General features: G+C 32.5%; 1 protein-coding gene across 6 annotated transcripts in view; it reads left to right on the forward strand.

Moving 5' to 3' along the window:
• Positions 1 to 25,094, forward strand: part of LOC132735786 (prolyl 3-hydroxylase 1-like) — an 81,902-nt gene that overhangs the window by 18,384 nt on the left and 38,424 nt on the right. For 2 of the 6 annotated variants that reach the window (XM_060722774.1, XM_060722777.1), the window contains 5 exons: positions 1,247 to 1,360; positions 7,453 to 7,603; positions 8,594 to 8,711; positions 9,936 to 10,008; positions 10,835 to 14,336. In XM_060722774.1, the coding sequence (XP_060578757.1) occupies positions 1,247 to 1,360; positions 7,453 to 7,603; positions 8,594 to 8,711; positions 9,936 to 10,008; positions 10,835 to 11,134 (756 nt within the window). In that variant the 3' untranslated portion in view covers positions 11,135 to 14,336. Of the gene's footprint in view, positions 1 to 1,246; positions 1,361 to 7,452; positions 7,604 to 8,593; positions 8,712 to 9,935; positions 10,009 to 10,834; positions 14,337 to 25,094 lie in introns of those variants that run through there. The other 4 variants (XM_060722778.1, XM_060722779.1, XM_060722775.1 and 1 more) reach the window with 3 other exon arrangements.

Here is a 25,094-nt window from a genome sequence, read left to right on the forward strand (position 1 = left end):
AATAATGATCTCTGTTATCTTTGGACTAGAAACATTTAAAGGAGGTACACACTTTGCTTTGTGCAGGGATTCAGTTAAAACATTCCATGCAGTGCCATGTGATTTTGAAATCAAACAAAAAAATCTCTAGTGTAGTGAATTATTTTCCTTTTTCTTTTTTTTTTTGAAAAACGTCTTCTTTAAAAGGTTATATCCAGAAATATGGTTTTATGGAATGTTTTTACTGAATATAGGCTGTTTTGTCATGGTATTCTATGGAGTGGTGTCAAGGTCATTATAAAATATGTATTTTTTTTGCAATGTTTTATAAATCTTGTTTGAATTACATATGTAGTATACAGGACAGTGTTCAGTACAGCATATCAGATGATTTACAATTTTATAATATTAATATGAAAATCTGGATCTATTACAGTAGTAAAAATTTTGGGTCTCGAATCATACAAAAAATCCTGCTAGGAAAATAAAAAAACGAAATTTGTGTATTTTGACATTACATTAAAATTTTAGAATTTTCTTTACCAAACTCAAGTATGAAAATTGTTAGTTTGTTTTTAAATTTCATGGTTGCAAGTAACACTAAGGTTTTGGTACTGACTTTATGATGGCTTTGAGTGTTGTTTCTATCTCTTGAGCGACTGTTTTGTATCGCACTCAGGATGAGACTAATATATGGTTGAATAGCTTTTTACTGCTTTACCGCTCTGCCTTTCATCATAATATTATATATTTACCAGTCTTTTCTAGCAACACCTTTTTTTGGGCAAAAAAAAGAAGAAAATTTAGATTATAAGATTAAAGTTTTCTTTGGCATTTTGGTCTTTTAAAGCTGAATTGAGGTCTTGTTTTACTATTAATTTACTCTGCTGAGTTGATGTGAGTTGCCATTTATTTTATATGGAAAAAAAAACAAAAACATATTCTTGTCATTTTGAATCAAGCTTGCTTATATGAAAAGCTTTAGATGAAATTTTGGCATTAAGAATGAAAAGTGGCGCCCCATGTAAATTTAGAATTGTGAGTTTGTTGTTCCAGTCTGCAGTGTATTATTTAATATGTATTAATGAATTCAATCTAATTCTTTTTCTCTTTTTGTAGCTCCTAGATGTTCATTTTTTTATCATAGAAGTTAGATACTTTGTTGTATCGATTAAACTACTTTGTAGATATTCTTTGTAGATAATTTAGTTATCATGGGCTCTCATTTCTTTACCTACATTTCTTTACTTCCTTATCGCTTATGCAGAAAGGTGTAACCAAGGGAGACGGCTACCATGACAACCGGTCCACCAGTAAATTTGTCTCCCCTTATACCCAATCAGAAAGCTTTGAAGGGCTCAATATAAGTAAAAGTCTTCAGGTTTGTACTGATCTATATTACCCCACCCACCTTCTTTGCTTGTGAATGCAAAAAAATAAATAAAACCACCTATTTAAGTCCTCACACAGCATATTGCATATTTCTGGTAACTACACTGCTATAAATAGTAACATATTGTCTGAATAGCTTAAAATAGTAACATATTGTGTAAATAGCTATAAATAGTAACACATTGTCTGTCAGGCATGCTTACATTCTTGAGCATGCTTAAAACCTGCTCGAGTATAATATACATGATTGTATTTCAAAAATAATATTCTGCTTGTTTAGCAGAAGAGAGAGCATCAGATTTGTACAAAAGGGATAACTGGTTTAATCCTCGGGTGTGGCAAAATTTTTCAATTGATCTTTAACATTCTTCTCTCACCGTGATTCAGAAATAATGGTGGATTAGTAGTCGTTCACTAGGGGAAAATTGGTAAGTTATCCAGGAAAGCCTGTATTGAGGATCGATTCCTGAGAAATGACTAAAATGACTGTTAAAATCGACATAAAACCAGGGAAAATAAACAAACAACATAAAATATTATACTGTCACTCTACTTTTTCACATCTGCTTGTATTCATTTTGATTTTTTTTGTTTTCACTTTTTTGCTTCTTATTTATTAATGTTTTGCTTAATATTGATTTTTTTTTAAAAGAAATTTGACTAAGTGTTTTAATACTTACTTTATCATTTACTCTTATTTCATATTGCTTTTTTATGCATGCTTAATTTTGAATATGTGAATATATGATTATGTAACCTGTCACCTTTTGAACTGGAATAATAATTATTATTATATTTATACTTTGTCTTAAAATTTCCTTTTTAGTTCCCTACCGGTTTACCGGAGGGGACTTTAGGTTTACCCTCCGTCCGTCTGTCTGTCTGTCCGTCTGTCAGTCTGTCTGTCTGTCAGTCCGTCAGTCCGTCCGTCCACAAAACTGGATCCCGCGATAACTTGAAAAGTACTGAAAATATTTTTATGAAACTTGATATATGGATAGATGGCAGTATGGAGATTATGCACGTCTTTTTCTTTTCTTCCTATGTTGAAAATTCTGGTTGCTATGGCAACAAATAGGCTAAAAATATGGCAAATTTTACACATAAACTGGATCCAGTGATAACGCAAAAAGTACTGGAAATATTTTTATGAAACTTGAAATATGGGTAGATGGCAGTCTGGAGATTATGCACGTCTTTTTTTTTCTTCCTATGTTGAAAATTCTGGTTGCTATGGCAACAAATAGACTGAAAATATGGCAAATTTTAGTCCACAAAACTGGATCCCGCGATAACTTGAAAAGTACTGAAAATATTTTTATGAAACTTGATATATGGATAGATGGCAGTATGGAGATTATGCACGTCTTTTTCTTTTCTTCCTATGTTGAAAATTCTGGTTGCTATGGCAACAAATAGGCTTAAAATATGGCAAATTTTACACATAAACTGGATCCAGTGATAACGCAAAAAGTACTGGAAATATTTTTATGAAACTTGAAATATGGGTAGATGGCAGTATGGAGATTATGCACATCTTTTTTTTTTCTTCCTATGTTGAAATTCTGGTTGCTATGGCAACAAATAGACTGAAAATATGGCAAATTTTATACATAAACTGGATCCAGTGATAACGCAAAAAGTACTGGAAATATTTTTATGAAACTTGATATATGGATAGATGGCAGTATGGAGATTATGCACGTCTTTTTCTTTTCTTCCTATGTTGAAAATTCTGGTTGCTATGGCAACACATAGACTGAAAATATGGCAAATTTTACACATACACTGAATCCAGTGATAACTCAAAAAGTACTGGAAATATTTTTATGAAACTTGAAATATGGGTAGATGGCAGTATGGAGATTATGCACATCTTTTTTTTCTTCCTATGTTGAAATTCTGGTTGCTATGGCAACAAATAGACTGAAAATATGGCAAATTTTATACATAAACTGGATCCTGTGTTAACGCAAAAAGTAATAGAAATATTTTTATGAAACTTGTAATATGGGTAGATGGCAGTCTGGGGATTATGCACGTCTTTTTCTTTTCTTCCTATCTTGAAAATTCTGGTTGCTATGGCAACACATAGACTGAAAATATGGCAAATTTTACACATACACTGAATCCAGTGATAACTCAAAAAGTACTGGAAAAATTTTTATGAAACTTGACATATGGGTAGATGGCAGTCTTGAGATTATGCATGTCTTATCTGTTCTCCCTATTTTGAAAAAATATTGGTTGCCTTGGCAACAAATAGGCTTAAAACATGGCAAATATAACTTTATTTGTGATTAGTCAAAAAGAGCTGAAATTTTTTTATGAAATTGCATCTTTAATTCAAGAGTTATCTCCTCTTTAAGAATTTTGCTTTTAAAAATGTTATATTTTGGTAACAGGGATGTTTCAAATATTAACTTTAGAGTGTCCTTCAGTCTGTCTGTCTGTCTGTTCATAAAAACTGTTTCCTGTGATCACTTTTAAAGAACTTTTCCAACAAATTTACTTAAAATATAGAAAAATTGAAACATTAGTGAATGGCCAATGGCCCTTTAGAATGTTGATGGGGTTCTAACAGGTAGGGGACTTATGAATTGCTTGCAATACTATGATAATTACTTGTTAGATTTAAGTAACATCACTGATAACAAATGTATGGTATGCAAGTTTGTGACTAACAGATAAATTCAAGTACTTTTATATGTGAACACTAACAGATATACATGTATTTTAACACTGGTTTATGTTGTTGTAAAGCTCAGCATTTTGGATAGTCTGATGTCTGTCTAATAAAGCATGTTTCATTAAACTGTTAACATTATCAACATTTTCTTTAATGACATTTTTCCCATCCAACTCCAAGAGTTAAGTCAAAATAAGTTTATATTATTTTATTATTGGTTCAATTTTATATTTTCGTTTTCCCCCAAAAAAATCAGTTACTAGCATGGCCCACAGAAATTATTTGTTAATGTGTTAATGTTCAAGTGGTAAGGAAGAGAGGATCAAAATTTTAGTTAATTGTAATTTAGATATGTAAAATATTTAAACAGGACCATTTTATAAGTCGATAACAGTTGCAGCCTTTATATAGGCCCATGTTCCTACTTCCAAGGTCCAGCTGGTAAGTGGTTAGAGAGAAAAAAATTATGCAATTATTTACTTTTTTTCTAATTTCATTTCACAATACCTTTCTGCAATACTTACAATACCGTTTTGAGGGTATCCTTCACTTTTGTGCCACAGCGGATTTTCTTTCTTCAGATTTGATTAAACCAATTTTTGTTTTAGAAAAAAAAGGTAAGAATTGTCGCGGCCCAATGGTGGCTCTTGTTATATGGTATTATAAACATTTTTCATTATCATTTATTCGCCAGTATTCATAATTATAGTAATTCTCCTCGTAAATATATTACTAATTAAACTCAACTTGACATTGAGGGAATGAGCCTTATGTCACTTTAAGACTGGGGATACGTCTGTTGTCTGTACTAATTCCAAAAGTGCTAAACAGGCGGTTGGATCCTGATCAATCCATCCATCTTGTGCACCAAAGCCAAATATTAATTTTGATGAGCAATGGTCCTTTGTTAGAGACGTTCTTCTAGCTTTGACCCGCATATATATTGAAAGAATATGATGATCATTATATTATCTGTATTGTATCTAAACATTTGTTTAGAATTATTGTACACAGTTGATACTTCATGAATTACATTTTTGAGTTCAAATTTTGCTTAAGACAACTTAAATTTCCGAAAAATTCAAGGTCACACTATTATTTTGAAGTTTCGCATACTTGCAATTAGAGTAAATAGGTATACACATTTGTTCCGGACTGTAACTTTGTCATGCATTGAATGATTTTTGAATAACCAGTCATAAATGTCTACCACATTAAGACAAAAGACAATGTGTGATGTTCAAGAATTACATCCCTACCTCAAAGGTCAAGGTCACACTATCATTTTGAAGTTTCACATTATGATGCGATTAGAGGAAATAGGTACACACATTCGTGTTTTGACTGTAACTTTGTCATGCATAGAATGATTTTAAAATAACTAGGCATAAATGTCGACCACATCAAGACAATGTGTCGTGACCAAGAATTATATCTCTAACTCAAAGGTTAAGGTCACACTATCATTTTGAAGTTTCACATTATGATGTGATTAGAGGAAATAGGTACACACATTCGTGTTTTGACTGTAACTTTGTCATGCACAGAATGATTTTAAAATATCTAGGCATAAATGTCTACAACATTAAGACAATGTGTTGTGTCCAAGAATTATGTCTCTACCTCAAAGGCTAAGGTCACACTAACTTTTTGAAGTTTCACATTATCACAATTAGAATTAATAGATACACACAATCATGTTTGGGCTCTAACTTTGTCATGCATGGAAGGTATTTAAAATAACTTGGCATAAATGTCTACAACATCAAGATGATGTGTCGCATTCATTCATCACGTCCCTATTTTAAAGGTCAAGGTCACACTTCCATTTTGAAGTTCACTTTTTCACAGAGTTTATAGGTACACACATTCATGTCAGGGCTGTATCTTTGTCATGCATCGAAGGATTTTAAAATAACTAGGCATAAATGTCTACCACATCAAGACAATGTGTCATGACAAAGACCCATGTCGCTACCTTCAAGGTCAAGGTCACACATATAGTTTGAGGGTACTCATTCTCTTGAGAAGAGTTTGAAGATACACATTCATGTCCGGACTGTAACTTTGTCATGCATAGAAGCATTTTAACATAACTAGGCACAAATGAAATGTCTACCACATCAAGACTATGTATCGCGACTAACGCTCATGTCCGTCTGTCCGTGTGTCCTCTCTTACACAATAATCATGTCCAGACTGTAACTTTGTCATGCATTGAGGAATTTTGAAATAATGTGGCACAAATGTCTATCTCATAACAAAATTTTGTCGCGTCCAGGAACCACCTCACTTCTTCAAAGGTCATACTTATATTTTGAAAGTTCAAGCTATCGCAATTACATGTAGAGATTTAGGGCACAATAATACAAAAAACAATATTCAGCAATTAGTTACTTTCAATTTCTTTTCTTTTCATAATACCTGCTTGCTTAAGAAACCTTTTTGTGGGCATTTGTCACTTGGGTGACAGCTCTTGTTAATAAATGTTTTTTAAGTTATTTACACAAATCGAAAAGATATATAGTCCGCTGCAAAATACTCGGGTGACCTTTAAGGCCCATGGGCCTCATGTTTGATCTAATAATAATTTGTGAAAATAAAATGTAATGTAACAAAAAATAATGAAAGCAGATATTCTGACATTTGAATCAGTTTGATACATACAAGAATTATGATTTTGATCAGTAGAAATTCAAGTCTTAATACTGTCTGCTTTTGACCACGTGTTTTATTGGCCCGCAAATAAAAACCCCAGAAAGGAGCTTATATACATGTATATGGTAGTTTGCCACATTGTTTCTTGCCCTTTGCTGAAGAGAAAGCTGGTAGCATCTTAATGCTGTTTGAGGTCTGTGTTCTTGTTCCATACATTGTCCTAAAATGTTTAAGGCTGTTTCTGTATGTTTAAGGTTTTTATCTGTTCCTAGGGTTCTTATAAGTTTACTAAGTGCTTGCATATGTTGTTGATCTTGGTGTCTTTGTAGATGAATGTAGATCTTGTATTGTAGTATTGCAGCAGGTATTTTAGGGAATTAATTATTTAATATTAAAACGGTACTGTGTTTATACATTTGTATATTTTAACTTTATACAAATCACAACATACAGAATCTTTAAAAGAAAAAATACACAAAAGGATAAGACTCAATATAACTGAGCCACGTCACGACAAAACCAACATAATGTTCGCTTACAAACATGGATCCAGACCAGCCTGTGCATCTGCGCAGTCTGATCAGGATCCATGCTGTTCGCTTACAAACCCTATAACAAGTAGAGAAACTGATAGGGAGCAGCATGGATTCTGATCAGACTGCGCGAAGTTCTATATATTTAAACAATAAAGAAATTATTAGGACATGTGTTTGACTAAATTCCTGATATTTCAGTTAGTTAAAGAAAGAACAGTGTTACCAGAGACGTTACATTTATTTCTCGATGCCAGCGAACATTCGAGACTTCTTGTAGAAAAGTACCTGAACTTGACACGACCACTGTACTTTGATTACACGCACCTTGTCTGCAGAACGGCAGTTGACGGTAATTTCAAATATCTCTATGGATGTTTAATTCATTCAACTGTCAGAGCTGTCATAAAGAGACTGCTTCAGTCCAAAATATCTGCCATTAAATGCATTTATGCCACGTAAATAATAAGGAAACACTCTTGCTTGTATGCAATAGGACCAAAAATGATCTGAAATTTGAAACAAACCGTTGCACTTTCCAAACATTAAATTTTAGCATGGCCGTTGTAAAATGGACTTTGGCCAGTTTAAGTATTTTCATAATATAAAAAAAAAATTGCCTGTATTGACAGTTTCTTTTTTTTTCAACTTCATGATTTGGTTTAACTTATAATTAAAGGCACATAATGCCTCAGAAGCAATTGAAAGAACTCTTATTTGAATAAAGAACAAGTTAGTTATGCTTATTACTTAAAGAAATTAGGGCTGAATGTTATAAAAGTAGCAAAATGTAGAGAAGTAGTATTTTGACTTCCATACAAAATACTTAATCATAGTAACTGTACAAGCAACAGACATAAAGTATGATTCTGATAAGTGGCTGTGACTGTAACAGAACACTTTGGATGAATAGGAATAAAAGCATTTCTTGAGCATAATGGGACTTTAAATATTGCATTGCATTTTACAACCAATTGGGTAAATGCAGTCAGTTTCACAGAATTTATCAGCATATTATCAGATTCATCTGTAATTAATGTTGTTCTTTAAAATCAATCTTCTAGACCGCCTCCGTGGTCGAGGGGTTATAGTCGATGACTTCTAATCCAGTTACCTCTCTGGTGTGGGTTCGATCTCCGGGTGATGCTTTGGTAGTTTAGCTCGGAGGAAGGTAGTCTAGTACTGGTGTAACTCTCCAGGAACGATGGTTAGGAAACTACCCGCCTATATGACTGAAATACTGTTGGGAAAAGGCGTAAAATCAAACAAACAAAACAAAATCAATCAGCATATTATCAGATTCATCTGTTATTAAAGTTGTTCTTTAAAATCAATCTTGTAGGTGACACTGATGACAGGGAGGCTGATCTGAGTCACCCAGTGCATTCTGACAACTGTATGATACAGCCAGATGGTTCCTGTATTCCTGATGCCTTTGCATATGTACAGAGACATTACAGGTAATTCTAACAACTGAAATTTTCCATTAAATAATCAAAGGTTTCAAGTGCGCCCCTTTTTGTGTCGCCTTGAAAAGGTGACATAAAGGGGTTACTTTTGTCGGCGGCGTCTGTGTCGTTGTCGGCATCCCCTAAAGCTTGTCCGGAGCATAACTCAGTCACTATAAGTCTGATTGACTTCAAACTTGGTATGCATGCTTCTTTCAATAACCCGAAGTGCAGTGCACAAGGACCGGTACTATGCATTTCTTATTTTTTTGAGTTATTGCCCTTTGTTCATTTTCATACTTTTATTTTGTCCGGGCCATTTCTCTTCAACTAAAAAAGCTATGGACTTGAAACTTCATAGGATGATAGATCTCATTAAGAAGAAGTGCAGTGCATAAGAACCGGTACTCTGCACTTTCTAATTTTTAAGTTATGGCCCTTTGTTAATTTTCATACTTAATTTTTGTCCAGGCCATTTCTCCGAAAGTATAAAAGTTATGGACTTAAAACTTCATAGGATGATAGATTAAGAAAAAGTGCAGTGCATAAGAACTGATACTCTGCATTTCTTATTTTTTGAGTTATTGCCCTTTGTTGATTTTCTTACTTCATTTTTGTCCTGGTCATTTCTCCTCAAGTATGAAAGCTATGGACTTGAAACATCATAGAATGATAGATCTTATTGATAAGAAGTGCAGTGCACAGAAACTGCTGCTCTGCATTTATTATTTTTTTAGTTATTGCCCTTTGTTATTTTTCATATTTCATTTTTGTACTGGCCATTTCTCCTAAACTACATTGTTCACAAGGCGACACATCCGACTCGCGGAGTTCTAGTTAGAACAATGCACCATCCTCCTTAATTCTAAATTTATTTGAGATTTTCCTAAATAAAAGTAGTTGTAAAGCTTCACCACAATGCACTAGCCATTTTTACAAATGAAAATAAGCATGGATGGATCTAGAGCTGTGCTTATTTAAAACAAAATGAGATACTTGTCCATCTTTAAACCATTCACAATTTTTAGGAAATTTCTTACTAATTACAGAATAAGTAATAGGGCTGACCATGATCAGACAGCAAGTTAAGGGCTGCTGGTCTTGGTCTTCACTGCTCCCAGGGGTAGAGTATGCTAGGCTCAGCAGACTGGGGGGATAAATAAATTGAAAGCTTGTATATTACCAGTAATTATTTTGGAATGATAATTTCCATTCATTATGTTTCTTTCATTGCAGTGGAGTTTTATATCTGAATGACAACTTTGAAGGGGGACAATTCTTCTTTGCTCACACAAACAAATCTGAGCAGGTAAGCTTTACCATAGAGTAGCTTGATGAAAATAATGATAATTCTTAAGGGGGAAATGATGATTATTTTAAGGGGAAATAATGATAATTCAAGGAAAAAATGATGATAATTCTATGAAAAATGATGATAATTCTAGGAAAAAATGATGATAATTCTAGGAAAAAATGATGAGAATTCTAGGAAAAAATGATGAGAATTCTAGGAAAAATTGATGACAATTCTAGGGAGAAAATCATTTTCCTTATATGACTCACATATTTGCAGCTAGGTTTTCAGTTACTGCTGCACAATTTAGGTTAATGTAACATTTTTGCTCTATTGTTGGACGTAGTTCTCAAATGGATTATTTCCAATTTTCGAACATGGCATAAAATAAAACTAAAACCTTTCAGCTAGAGGAAGTGATCTGAATTCGACAAAGTCTGTATTAAGATTATTTGCAATACTTGTTGTTTAAATCATTTATGCATTAAGATATAATTCCCCTTTAACTTTGTACTTTGTTGCAAATAAAGAACAAAAGCATTTTGGTTGAATTGAAGGGACATTGTTTGTTTCCATTTTACATATCTGGTTCCCATTTATCTTGTTTACATGTTATGTATTTAGTTCCTGTGTTCCATGCCTTCTTTCAATTTTACATATGGTGTTCCTGTGTTACATATGTTGTTCCCATTTTACATATATTGGTCCCATTTTGCTTATCTTTTCCCAATTAAATAATTATCTTGTTCCTTATGAAATCCCTAAAACAGTAGACTGTTCTTTATTAAAAAAACGACAATTTCATTTGACGAGTGGGATGTAAACTATTTGTTATTTTCAGATATCAGTGAAACCTCAATGTGGAAGATTTGTGGCCTTCAACGCTGGTGATTATCACGGTGTAAAAGCTGTAGTGAAGGGGCAGAGATGTGCCATAGCCATGTGGTTTACTCACGATCCAAATTTTGTTGAAGTTTCTAGGTTACATGCTCATCGTTCATTAGAAATTTTAACAAAGTTAAAAAAGAAAACAGACGATCAATTGACAGAAGATGTGACAAATGTTGATATTGAAAGTGAAATTATTGACGTAACAACTGATTTAGAAAGTTCATTAGATGAAAACCATGATGAATTGTGATTTTGAAGAGTTTATTGGATTGAAAATTCTATTAATTAATCGTAGGAAACAGTTCTTAAAAGAAATCAAAATTATCATACAGTTCTTTTAGAGGGAATCTGTGATGAATTATGATTGGGACAGTTTATTGAAATGAAAATTATATTGAATTATCGTCAGAGATAGTTCTTTAGATGGTATCCATGATTAACTATTATTGAGTTTATTGAATCAAAAGTAAAGCCATTTCAGCCAAATACTGCTTCTGCATAGCTAAAAATATTTTTGTAAAATATGACTAATATGATTATATGAATTGTTTATATGAATTAATTATATAGATAACTGTGATATATCCATTTATCCAGCCATAAAAAGTATGCTTAAAGCATTATTATTTTTACTATGCATTTCTAGCTTGACTATTTGAAGAATAGGGAGATTTTTTTTGAACGACCGGCATGCATCAGCATAACACTTTGGTTAAGTTTTTTTGCATTGATGTTGGAATCTCCAAAACTACTGAAACGAATGGTATGAAACTTCATAAACTCATTTGATAGCACAATAGCAGGTCAATGTCCAAAGTCCATAACATTAATGTTGATTAAGATAGAATTATGGCTCTTTTTAGTCCCCTACCGGTTTACCGGAGGGGACTTTAGGTTTACCCTCCGTCCGTCTGTCTGTCCGTCTGTCTGTCTGTCAGTCCGTCCGTACACAAAACTGGATCCAGCGATAACTTGAAAAGTACTGAAAATATTTTTATGAAACTTGATATATGGATAGATGGCAGTATGGAGATTATGCACGTCTTTTTCTTTTCTTCCTATGTTGAAAATTATGGTTGCTATGGCAACACATAGACTGAAAATATGGCAAATTTTACACATAAACTGAATCCAGAGATAACTCAAAAAGTACTGGAAATATTTTTATGAAACTTGACATATGGGTAGATGGCAGTCTTGAGATTATGCATGTCTCATCTGTTCTTCCTATTTTGAAAAAAATATTGGTTGCCTTGGCAACAAATAGGCTTAAAACATGGCAAATATAAAGATATTTGTGATTAGTCAAAGAGAGCTGAAATTTTTTATGAAATTGCATCTTTAATTCAAGAGTTATCTCCTCTTTAAGAATTTTGCTTTTAAAAATGTTACATTTTGGTAACAGGGATGTTTCAAATGTCTGTCTGTTCATAAAAACTGTTTCCTGTGATCACTTTTAAAGAACTTTTCCAACAAATTTACTTAAAATAGAGAAAAATTGAAACATTAGTGAATGGCCAATGGCCCTTCAGAATGTTGATGGGGTTCTAACCGGTAGGGGACTTATGGATTGCTTGCAATACTATGATAATTGCTTGTTGAAATTATGCACTATCCAGGCTCTTGTATTACTATCAGTTAAATATTCTGTCCTACTGACAGCTCTTGTTTTCTAGTGTCTTAAAAATAATAATATGCTTGCACAGTATGTCATGTTAACCTTTTAGTTCATTATTTAGCTCTACTGAGCTTCATTTAAGTGTTTTCCTACTTTATTAAAAAGATAATTTTGTCACTTTGTTGTTAGCCTATATTATACTGTATTTTAATAATGTTATTTTTTTTTCATAAAAGAGAAATGCTTGTGTCAAGGGCTGTAACTCTTGTTTTGTATTTTATCTTAATGATTTATTTTTCTACTTTTGTATTGGAAAATTGTTAATTAATTAAAATGTTATAACATAGGAGGCTACATTTTGCCAAAATAATGTGACCTGCTATGTTTTTTTATCACATTGTTTAACTATACATGTTTAGCTATTGTACATTGATTAACTATACATATTTGACTATTGTACATTGATAAACAATATATGTTTAACTATTATACATGTGCATGCTCAGGCTTGTTTTCCTTTTTATACCCCCAAAAACGAAGTTTGGGGGGGGGGGTATAAAGGAGTCAACCGGTGGTCGGTCGGGCGGTCGGTCGGTCGGTCCAGACGTCCGTTGCATTTTCCTTGTCCGGAGCATAACTTGAAAACTAATGGTTGGAATTCTATATAACTACATACAATGGTCAAGCACATTGAGAGGAAGTGCAGTGCACAAGAACCATAACTCTATCTTGACTAATTACAGAGTTATTGCCCTTTGTAACTTTTCCTTGTCCGGGGCATAACTTGAAAACTACTGGTTGGAATTCAAAACAACTTCATACAATTGGCAAACACAATAAGGGGAAGTGCAGTACACAAGAACCATAACTCTATCTAAAGTAATTACAGAGTTATTGCCCTTTGTTGCTTTTCCATTGCTTTTTTTTGTCCGGACCATAACTTAAAGACTAATAGTTTGAATTCAATATAACTACATACAAAGGTCAAGCACATTGAGAGGAAGTGCAGTGCACAAGAACAATAACTCTATCTTGACTAATTACAGAGTTATTGCCCTTTGTTACTTTTCCTTGTCAAGGGCATAACTTGAAAACTACTGGTTGGAATTCAAAACAACTTCATACAATTGTCAAACACAATAAGGGGAAGTGCAGTGCACAAGAACCATAATTCTATCTAAAGTAATTACAGAGTTATTGCCCTTTAATGCTTTTCCATTGCTGTTTTTGTCCGGACCATAACTTGAAGACTAATGGTTGGAATTCAATATTACTTCATACAATGGTCAAGCATATTGAGAGGAAGTGCAGTGTATAAGAACCATAACTTTATCTTGACTAATTACAGAGTTATTGCCCTTTGTTACTTTTCCTTGTCTGGGGCATAATTTGAAAACAACTGGTTGGAATTCAAAACAACTTCATAAAATTGTCAAACACAATAAAGGGAAGTGCAGTGCACAAGAACCATAACCTTATCTAAAGTAATTACAGAGTTATTGCCCTTTGTTACTTTTCCATTGATTTTTTTGTCCGGACCATAACTTAAGACTAATGGTTGGAATTCAATATAACTAAATACAATGGTCAAGCACATTGAGAGGAAGTGCAGTGCATAAGAACCATAACTTTATCTTGACTAATTACAGAGTTATTGCCCTTTGTTACTTTTCTTGTCCGGGCATAACTTGAAAAATACTGGTTGGAATTCAAAACAACTTAATACAATTGTCAAACAGAATTAGGGGAAGTGCAGTGCACAAGAACCATAACTCTATCTAAAGTAATTACAGAGTTATTGCCCTTTGTTACTTTTCCATTGCCTTTTTTTGTCCGGACCATAACTTGAAGACTAATGGTCGGAATTCAGTATAAAACTTCATACAATGGTCAAGCACATTGAGAGAAAGTGCAGTGCACAAGAACCATAACTCCATCTTGACTAATTACAGAGTTATTGCCCTTTGTTACTTTTCCTTGTCCTGAGCATAACTTGAAAACTACTGTTTGGAATTCAATACAACTTCATACAGTTGTCAAGAACATTAAAAGGAAGTGCAGTGCACAAGAGCCATAACTTCATTTTGACAAAATACAGAGTTACTGCCCTTTGATACTTTTCCTTGTCAGGAACATTACTTAAAACGTACTGGTTGGAATTCAACAACTTCATACAATGGTCAAGCACAATAAGAGGAAGTGCAGTGCACAAGAACTATAACTCTATCTTCAGTATTTATAGAGTCATTGCCCTTTGTTCCTTTTCTTTGTCTTTGTGGACTTATTACAGAGTAATTCAATTAAACTTCATCAATGGCCAACCACATTGAAAGGAAATGCAACATATAAGAACCACAACTATCTTTAATTGCCCACAACCATAATTCTATATTTCAATTCTTTTACAAGGTATTCTGTTACTAGTAGCATCTTCATTTCCGAAGCAGTCTTGTGGGGGTATTAATCACAATTAGTGATAGTTCTAGTTTGACATACATTATTTTCTCCCTCGTTTTTCTTTTGGATGTAATCTAATAAATTAAATTCAAAAGGTAGAAGAGTACTGTAATTTATTATCATAGAACAAGAGAAATTTGATGATATGTATCTGTGGTTATATGCTATCATAATTGTATTATGTTTATAGGTATTTATGCTGATAGTTTTTATATGCTTACAGGTTTTTATACTGATTTGTTTTATATACTGATATTGCTTTTATGCTTTATACTCATATATAGGTTCTTATGCTGATATTGGTTTTATGCTGATATTTTTCTTTATACTGATAATGTGCTCATGCTGATATTGGTTTTATGCATGCTGATAGTTTTTTATGCTAAAAGATTTTCATGCTGATATTGATTTTATGCTTATAGGTTTTCTTTATGCTAATAATCAATAGGTTTTCATGCTGAAGTTGGTTTTATGCTTATTGATTTTTTATGCTTATTGGTGTTATGTTTAAGCAAACATTTATTTTATTCATTTTAAGGAATCTCATATGTTTTACCATTGGTAAAGATTTTCTTTTCTCTTGTCATCATATTTTTGCAGTCAGTTGTAATGTTAAAGCAGCATGCCCCCAGGTTCATGCTCAGTTTCATGAACATTTTTGAATTTTTTTAAGTAAAATATTATGAAGTGAACGAAGAGAGTAAAATACACTTTGCAAACGGCATTTAACAATCCACGTAAATTACCAAAAAGAAGTTAAAATATGCAAAAAGCATAATTACACAGTAGAAATATGTTGATTAAACTGCAGTCATTAATGACACACAACATTTAAATTATTAATCGAATCTTAAATCTTTTCACTTTTTTAAAGTCAGAATTGCAGCAACCGTTTAACTATATGTGACCATAAGAAGCCATTAAATGGGTTCAAATTACTAATTATTAATCCTGTTTCAGCGTCATATGATGTAAATTGTGTTGGTGTGCCGTAAAGCCAAACGAAACAAAAGCCAAACAAAACAAATCACATGGTATAGGCACCATTCTTAAAATATCCTGCTTAAATGTTAGTAAATACTGTACATGTATACGTGTTTTAAGAGTCCTATTAAAAAACGTGAATTTTTACATTTAATTCTTCGTTTTGTGTTTTAGATATAATTATACATTGTAAATAGTTTGTGCCATTTTCATATTTTGTGCCAAAAATGCATTTTAGCTTTTTCTTTGTAATTCAAGTATGTGAATTTTAGCATTTTGTTGTACAAATGAATTTTTGCATGTTTTTTTTTTCTATCAGAATTATCTTGTAAAGGGTTTTTCATACATTCCTTTGTAAAGGTTGTTCTGAAACTATGTAGTTAGAATTAATAAATGTATATTCAAATATGTATTTATATAAATCATACATGATGATATGTCACTCTTATCTGATAGGGTTACCATATGGCCTCTGATCCCACCCTCCATTTCTTGTTAGAATGTACCGTAAGAAATAAATTGCCAAATAATATGCGCATTTGGCCTTTTAACATAGACAAATTTATAATACTGCACGTTTGTAACGTCGCCTTTCATTGGATAATCATGGCATTGATATATTTTATATACACGACTGATGTCAATTTATTAAGAAATATTAATTTTAATTAGAGTGGCCTTTTTTACAGAATGCTCATTATTTAATGATGTTTTTTTACACAGGTTTGACTGTACATGGAAAGTATGTTATTTTGGCCAGTATGTTTTGTGTTTAGCTTTAAGTCAAGAGATGTCAAGAGAAAAAATGTTTGTGCAAATGCATATCAACGTTTGTGTATTTTGCTAATAAAACATGCTCTAAAAGACAAACTTGTATGTTTTTTATACTCCTTGATGTAAGTCTGATGTTGTCTGTTCAGCATCTTTGTCTGTATGTCCCTCACAATTACTGTGTCCATGAGAAGTTATAACTCATGGAAAAGTAGCTAAGAGCTCAGGAGTTGCAACTCTTCACTTCGCCTTTTCTGAGTTATTCCCCTTTGCTACCTTACCATCGGATCATTACACATTAGATATTTAAGTTATGAAAGATGCAAATGTGTCAAACACAAGAACTGTAACTCTTCATTTAATGATTTGAGTTATGGTCCTATGACATTACTTAAGACAAATTACACTTTGAACCATTTTATAAGTAACTGGTTTGAAATTAGGTGACAATTAGCATGAATCATAGAAAAATTATATGAAATGTGTAACCTTTTCAGTTTGAATTCTATAAATCAATAAAAAGCCCAACAAAATTACTAGCTGAACAATTGGAAATTATACACCTTTTCTTTTTGTCAAGCACTGATAATAGTTGAGTGCGAAGTCTTACAGACTGACAGCTCTTGTTCTTCAAAATGTTATTATATACAGAAGTGATCATTCTGGTAGGTTGAAACATTAAAAACAGGTAAGTGTTTTTACTTAGTCTATTACAATTATGGTATGCATGTATTCTGGAAATTTGCTATGTTTACAGCGTGAAGGTGTTTTGGGGGACGGATGCAGTGGGCGTGTCTCCCCCCATACTCATCATGAGATATACACTGGTCTTGATGTAGCCAGGGGTGAACAGGTAGCCCATATTCCTGTAGGAAATTATACATGTTTAATACTCTACCTATATGTTATATTTACTTAGCTTTTTTTTTCTCTTAAAAAACTGTTTACTTCCTTATGAATGTTTCTGGATTGTTTTTTTTTAATCGCACTTTGATGGCATTTTACTTTTCGCTAATTATCGCCTAATATTGTGACTTAAGACCTCATCTTAAAAGTTGAAGAAATAACAGAAAAAAAATCTAAATGAAATTACTGTCATTAATAATGATTGTTGATATCATAGGAAAGGAGATACACACTTTGCTTTGTGCAGGGATTCAGTAAAGTCTTGATTTTGAAATTAAACAAACAAAATCTTGAATTGTTTTCCTGATAAGAAAAAAAGTTATACAGTACAAATACAGTGTACCCTCTGCAGATTGCCCTCTGTAGAGCAATCATCTCTTCAAAACAACCATATGATTTTTATTTCTCAAAGTTAAACTCTAAATTCAACCTCGGCTCAGCAAAGCCTCTGCCAAGCAACCAAAAATTTTGTCTCCCAAAGGATGTTGCTCTACAGTGGTGGTATTTTTATGCCCCCCTCCCCTTCGAACAAAAAACGGGTATATTGTTTTGCCAATGTCGGTCGGAAGGTTTGGTCTGTAAATCGGTAGACTACATAGTTTCTGCTGATTATCTAAAAACTGTTATACCACAAAGTCTTTATATTTCACATAATGATTGGTCGCAACTAGTAGATGACCCCTATTGATTTTGGGGTCACTAGGTCAAAGGTCTAGGTCATAGGGGCCTTAAATGTCGAATGGTTTCCGATGATCATCTTAAAGACTATTCATCACGAAGTCTTCATATTTCACATATTGATTGGTCATAACTAGTAAATGACCTCTATTGATTTTCTAAGGTCAAGGTCACAGGTTCAATTCATACAAAAATCCTGTTAGGAAAATAAAACCAGAAATTCTTGTATTTTGACATAAGTTTTACCTTACATAGCTCAAGTATGAAAATTGTTAGTTTGTTTTTTAAATTTCATTGTTGCAAGTTTAAACTAAGATTTGGGTACTGACTTTATAATGGCATTGATTATTGTTTCTATATATTGTATGATTAAAAGCGAATGTTTTATATTGCATTCAGGAAGAGACTTATGTGGTTGAATAGCTTTTTACTACTTTACTGCTCTGCCATTCATCATTATATTACCAGTACCAATATACATGCATATACCAGTCTTTTCTTGCAAGACCTCTTTTGGGGAGAAAACGAAAAAATAAAGATATAATCCAATATTTATATAGAGAAGGACTTTCAATGCCATTTCAAATATCCGATCAATTTACCTGTAGGGATAAAATTTGTTAGAAAATTGTAGCTCATTGTTTGGGCTGTTGCGCCAACACCGACAAACATTTATGTGAGATTAAACCTTGTTTCGCAGTTTGGTCTTTTAAGCTGAATTGAGGTCTTGTTTTACTATAAATATATTCTGCCGAGTTGATGTGAGTTGCCATTTATTTTCTGGAAAAAAACAACAACATATTTTCTGATCATTTTAAATCAAGCTTGCTTATTTGAAAAGCTTTAGATGAAATTGTGGCATTTAGATTGAAAAATGGCATCCCATGTAAATTTAAAATAGTGAGTTTCTTGTTCCAGTGTGCTGTGTATTAATTAATTCTGATTGAATTTAATCTAAATCTCTTTCTCTTTTTTTAGCTCCTATATGTTCTTTTTGTATTATATAAGTTAGATTCTTTGTCGTATTGAGTAAACTGATATGTAGAGATACTTAGTAAATATTAAGTTATCATGGGCTCTCATTTCTTTACCTTCATTTCCGCTTATGCAGAAAGGTGTAACCAAGGGAGACGGCTACCATGACAACCGGTCCACCAGTAAATTTGTCTCCCCTTATACCCAATCAGAAAGCTTTGAAGGACTCAATATTAGTAAAAGTTTTCAGGTTATTACTGCTCTACATTACCCAACCCACCTGCTTTACTTGTGAATGCAAGAAAAATCCCTATTTAAGATCTCGCACATTATATTTTTGGTAACTACACGGCTATAAATAGTAACAAATTGTCTAAATAGCTATAAATAGTAACATATCTTCTGTCAGGCATGCTTACATCCTAAAGCATGTTTAAAATCTGCTTGAGTATAATATACATGATTTTATTTCAAAAATAAGTTTTTGTGAAGTAAAATGTTAGTAAAACGCTGCCCTGGTGTCTATCTGTAAATAAATAGTGACAGAAAAGCAAATATTGTAGAACATGATCGGATGTGCCAGTTGATCTTTGTCTGCACTGGTATCGTAAGTAAATGCAGAACTTTGCTACCGGCAGGTTAACATGTTTAAAAACTGTATACGTTAAAACTTGTTAGAAATGGTTTGTAGAAAATGTCATTTGATGTTTATCAGTGAAATACTGGTTTTTGCCAGTGAGATATGGTTTACATAACTCACGTTGCATCCACAGTGGTAAAATGGTTCTTAATTCTTGTTCATCACTACTGTAAGTTATTGCACAAAAAATTCTCTTATGCCTGAGGCAACCCAGATACCATATGGAAGATTTTTGCTAGTACTTAGCTGGAGCCTGCTAATGATTGAAATAAAACACACTGAGGTACTGATGTATGACAGCCTGGTACAGACATGCTCTAAAATAGCACTTAGTCATAGTTTTACCTTTGTTATGTTGGTGTGACATAAGATGAATAAGAAAGATGAAAGAAGATGATAATAGAAAAAATTAGTCTAATAGGGAGAGCATCAGATTGTTATAATGTGAAAGCTGGTTTAATCCTCGGGAGTGGCAAAATTTTTCAATTGATTTTTAACATCCGTCTCTCATCGTGATTCAGAAATAATGGTGGATTAGTAGTTGTTCACTAGGGGAAAATTGGTAACTTATTGGTTAGTTATCCAGGAAAGCTTGTATTGAGGATCGATTCCTGAGATATGACAAAAATGACTTAAAATCGACATAAAACCAGAAAAATAAAACAATTAAACAACATAAAATATTATACTGTCCCTCTACTTTTTCACATCTGCTTGTATCCATTTTGAATTTTTTAGTCAACTATCGTTATCTCGACATCGCTTTTCTCGATATTTCGTTATCTCGATGAAATTTTGAAAGTCCCAATTCTCCTCCTTCTTTATCTATATTGGAAATATTTGTTTATCTCGATATTTCTATTTCGATTTTTTCAGTATCTCGATGTAAAATTTTAGCCCCAACAGTTATTTTCAAACTATAATCCTTTGTTTATCTCGACTAATAGTTTTTCTTTCGTCTGCTCCCTTAAGACGTGTGAAAAACATAAATTAGACTATAATTGCTCAATAGCGCGTGTATGTTTGTAAAACGTTTAGCTGTGTTTATAAAAGTTGATCTATTTAGCGTGTTGATTGACTTATGTCCAATATGAGTGAATTTTACGTTCTTTATAAATAATTCGAACACTGTATCAATTCATTATGACTTTAAAAGTAAATGAAATAGTGAAAGTATAGAAACGCTATCGTTGCAATATTGTTTCACAACATCACCAACAATCAATCAGCGATCGAACAATCTCGAGACCCGACATAAAACCCGGGAGTATATCCGGATCAACCACCCTGAAAACAAAGTTTTCACTATATTGGTGTATTCACTATGTGTTTTTATCAAAGACACCCGTATTTCCGCTGGTAAATATCCGCTTATGTTACTTTGTTAAATTTGACTAGGCCTATGGAAACAATACATGGGGATATCATAGTTTATTTGACATAAAGGTTTGCACATGTCTTTTGTAAAAATCAGTTTCCGCCTTATTCAAACCCTAATATGTTTATCTCGACATTACGTTATCTCGATACTTTTAGGACGGTCCCGATGACTTCGAGATAACGTTTTCACTTTTTATATGCCCGAAAGAATTTCGGGCATATTATGTTATACCCCCTGGCGTCCGTCCGTCTGTCCGTCCGTCCGTTAGCGATTTGGTTTCCGGAGTATAACTTAAATTCCATTTGGCCCACAGTATTTAAACTTCATAGGATGATTGTCCATATTGAGTAGAAGACCCCTGTTGATTTTGGGGTCACAATGTCAAAGGTCAATGTCACTATGACCTTAAAACTGAAAACAGTTTCCGGAGCATAACTTAAGTTCCTTTTGGCCCACAGTTTTCAAACTTCATAGGATGATTGTCCATATTGGGTAGAAGGCCCCTATTGATTTTTGGGTCACAAGGTCAAAGGTCAAGGTCACTATTACCTTAGAACTGAAAACAGTTTCCGGGGCATAACTAAAATTCCATTTGGACCACAATATTGAAACTTCAAAGGAGGATTGTTTTGTGAAGGAGGTAGTACTTTATTTAATTCCCATGTCTTACAAATGCTTCATCTTTACTAAAAAAAATTACTTTCGGGCATGTAATGCTCCGCCTAGCGGTGCTCTTGTTTCATTCTTATTTTTAAATGTCTTGCTATATATGGATTTTTTTAAAGAAATTTGACTATTAAGTGTTATTATTGTATCATTTACTCTTATTTCATATTGCTTTTTTATGCAGGCTTAATTTTGAATATGTAAATATATGATTATGTAACCTGTAACTTTTGAACTGGAAAAATAATTTTTATTATATTTTTACTTTGTCTTAAAATTTCCTTTTTAGATTTAAGTAACACCACTGATAACAAATGAATGGAATGAAAGTTTGTGACTAACAGATAAATTCAAGTACTTTTATATTTGAACACTAACAGATAAACATGTATTTTAGCACTGGTTTATGTTGTTGTAAAGCACAGCATTTTGGATAGTCTGATGTCTGTCTTATAAAGCATGTTTTATTAAACATTATCAACATTTTTGAATGACATTTTTCCCATCCAACTCCAAAAGTTAAGTCAAAATAACTATATTATTTCATAATTGGTTCAATTTTATATTTTCATTTTTGCAAAAATAATCAATTACTGGCGTGACCCACAAAAATTATCCATGTGCTAATGTTCAAGTGGTAAAAAAGAGTAGGGAAGTGTTTTTGTCATCTGTCCGTTTGTCAAAAACATGTCCGGGGCTTCCCAAATATCACTGGTGTTATTTCATCTGTACAGGAATATTGAGTTATGGCCCTTTCATGAGTTTTAGTTTGACTTTCTTTTTGAGGAAGAAAAATAGAGGTATTGATACAGTCAGGTTGGGGATTTATTTCCCGTCCACAATCTTTAATGTTTATCATAACATTTTTTACTCATTGGTATATTAATGTCTTCGAACCTGGCCGCAACAACACTAGGGACAAGAGCATCAGGTAGAACACACTAAACTTGGCCTTCATATACTATAAATGATCTTGATCCTCAAGGTCAAATGTCTAAATTTTGATTGAATTTGCTTTTAGTAGCTATAACTTCGTTATTTTTTTAAATGCTTTATTATTGTTTTTTCTCATTATCATAGTTAAGCTGTACGTAACTATCATTTCTCTGTGTGAACAATAAAATATAAACACATTTTATATTTAAAACGAATTATGTTGGAATTTGTTAAACTTTACTATTGCCATTGGTTAATTAAAGCAAACAGCATTTGTCTGTGCAACCTTGGAAGAAACAAAGACTAACAAGGCGCAAACAATATCAGGTGATTATTTTTATCATTTTGTATTCCAGTAAATTTATATTAAGACATTTCGAAGACCTTAACGCAATTACATTAGTAAAAACCTAGTACGCCACAAATTGGAATTGAAATAAGTAATTAATACATTCATACTTTCATGCACTTTATACACTAGTTTATATCATTCTGTATTTTACATGCAAATTTATGGATCTTTCCCTCTATAAGGGGACAATGACTACAATAAGGGACATATATAGACACATGCACTACAAATGTGAACAAAAATTCACAGACTTCCAAAGTCTTCTAGGCCTTGTAAAACTTTGATAGATAAAGCTTCCTACAAGTATCTACCAACTGCATTCTTCAACTTAGAACTTTCCTTTAAAATGATCATAATTAAGGCGATTAACACAGCTTATAAGACAGGGAGAAACGCATTTTTTCAAAAGTCTTTCCTTTAAAATAATATATCTATAAATATATCATTGTGTTCTCTTTTAAATAAGCTGTTTGGCGTCTGGTCAATTAATTAATTGGTTATTTTCATACTTGAAAACTTTTATACAGGACCTTTTAAAAGGTTGGACTGACCTTGAATAATCTCAATGTATAAAACATGCTTGCTACCAAACAAACATTTAAAATAATTTAGATATGACCTTGACCTTTAATTGACTTCGACCATCAAAGCAAATTAGTGAAATCCTCTTGACTCGAACTGTTTCCTGTTACTTGCTATCAATTTGGTTATTTATGAATGGATGAACTTAGACACATGATCTTTAAGGTCATGACCTTCATGTATATTAAAGGTACTCCACTGAGGTTTTTTGACATGATGTGACTGGAAATATTTTTTCCAGATAATTGTACCATTTGATGTAGGTTTAGACCACTAATCTTTGTGCAAAATTTCAGATCATTCTCGCACTTCGTATTTCAAAAATAATTATTCAAATTGTAAAAAAATGACCAAAAATGAAAAGCGTTTAAACACTTTCCACTCAAATCGAGCTAAGAAAAGCATAAAGATACGATTTTTAATTTATTTCAAAGCATATTTCTTAACTGTCTTGCATATACATGTATTTCTGTTTAAAGTGCCCCATCTCATTTATGTAAGAAATTCAAATGTTATGTTTTAGGCTTTTAAACATCAGTGGAGTCTCTTTAATTAAACTCAAAATTGGCTTTCACTCATGAATGAGCTTGAACATGAAGGTTAAATTATTCAATTTTTGTAATATGGTCATTATATTGTTAATTTTGTACCGATTTGATTTGTAAGTGAAAAAGACATTACTTGTGACCAAACGGACATATTGAATGAATAAGATATGACCTAGTTCTTTAAACAACCTTGACCATCAAGGTCAGATGATTGAATTTTAATAAACTTTTCTGATTTTCTAAATTTTATAATGAAAATGATTTATACTTTGATAAAACAGCAAGTGTGATTAGACAAACCTATTAAAATAAAAAAGATAAAAAAAATCTTTAATTCTCTTTTTATAGATGTGTTTATATCGTTTATTGATTATAAGTTTGTTTTTAGAAAAAGTAAAAAAAATAATCAAGTGTTGCCCCTGCTCGGCGGTGGCCCTTGATTTATTTGTATTATAAGCATGTTTCACTATCATTTATGTGTCAGTCATCATTCTGATAGACAATCACCTTTGAACTAATTGTATCACTAATATCAACTCAACTTAATAGTGAAATGAGCTTTTTGTCTTTTTAAGGACAAGACTGGTGAAATGTATGTGGTCTGTACTAGCCAAAGCTGCTATTTGTGGCTAAGCAGGCAGATGGATCAATCTGCACCAAAGACAAAAAATATTTTGATGAGCAGTGGTCCTTTGTTAAAGATGTTCTTTAAGCAT

This window comes from Ruditapes philippinarum, unplaced genomic scaffold (genome assembly GCF_026571515.1).
Source record: "Ruditapes philippinarum isolate M1 unplaced genomic scaffold, ASM2657151v2 ctg839_1_1_1_1, whole genome shotgun sequence".
Classification (NCBI taxonomy): Eukaryota; Metazoa; Mollusca; class Bivalvia; order Venerida; family Veneridae; genus Ruditapes; species Ruditapes philippinarum.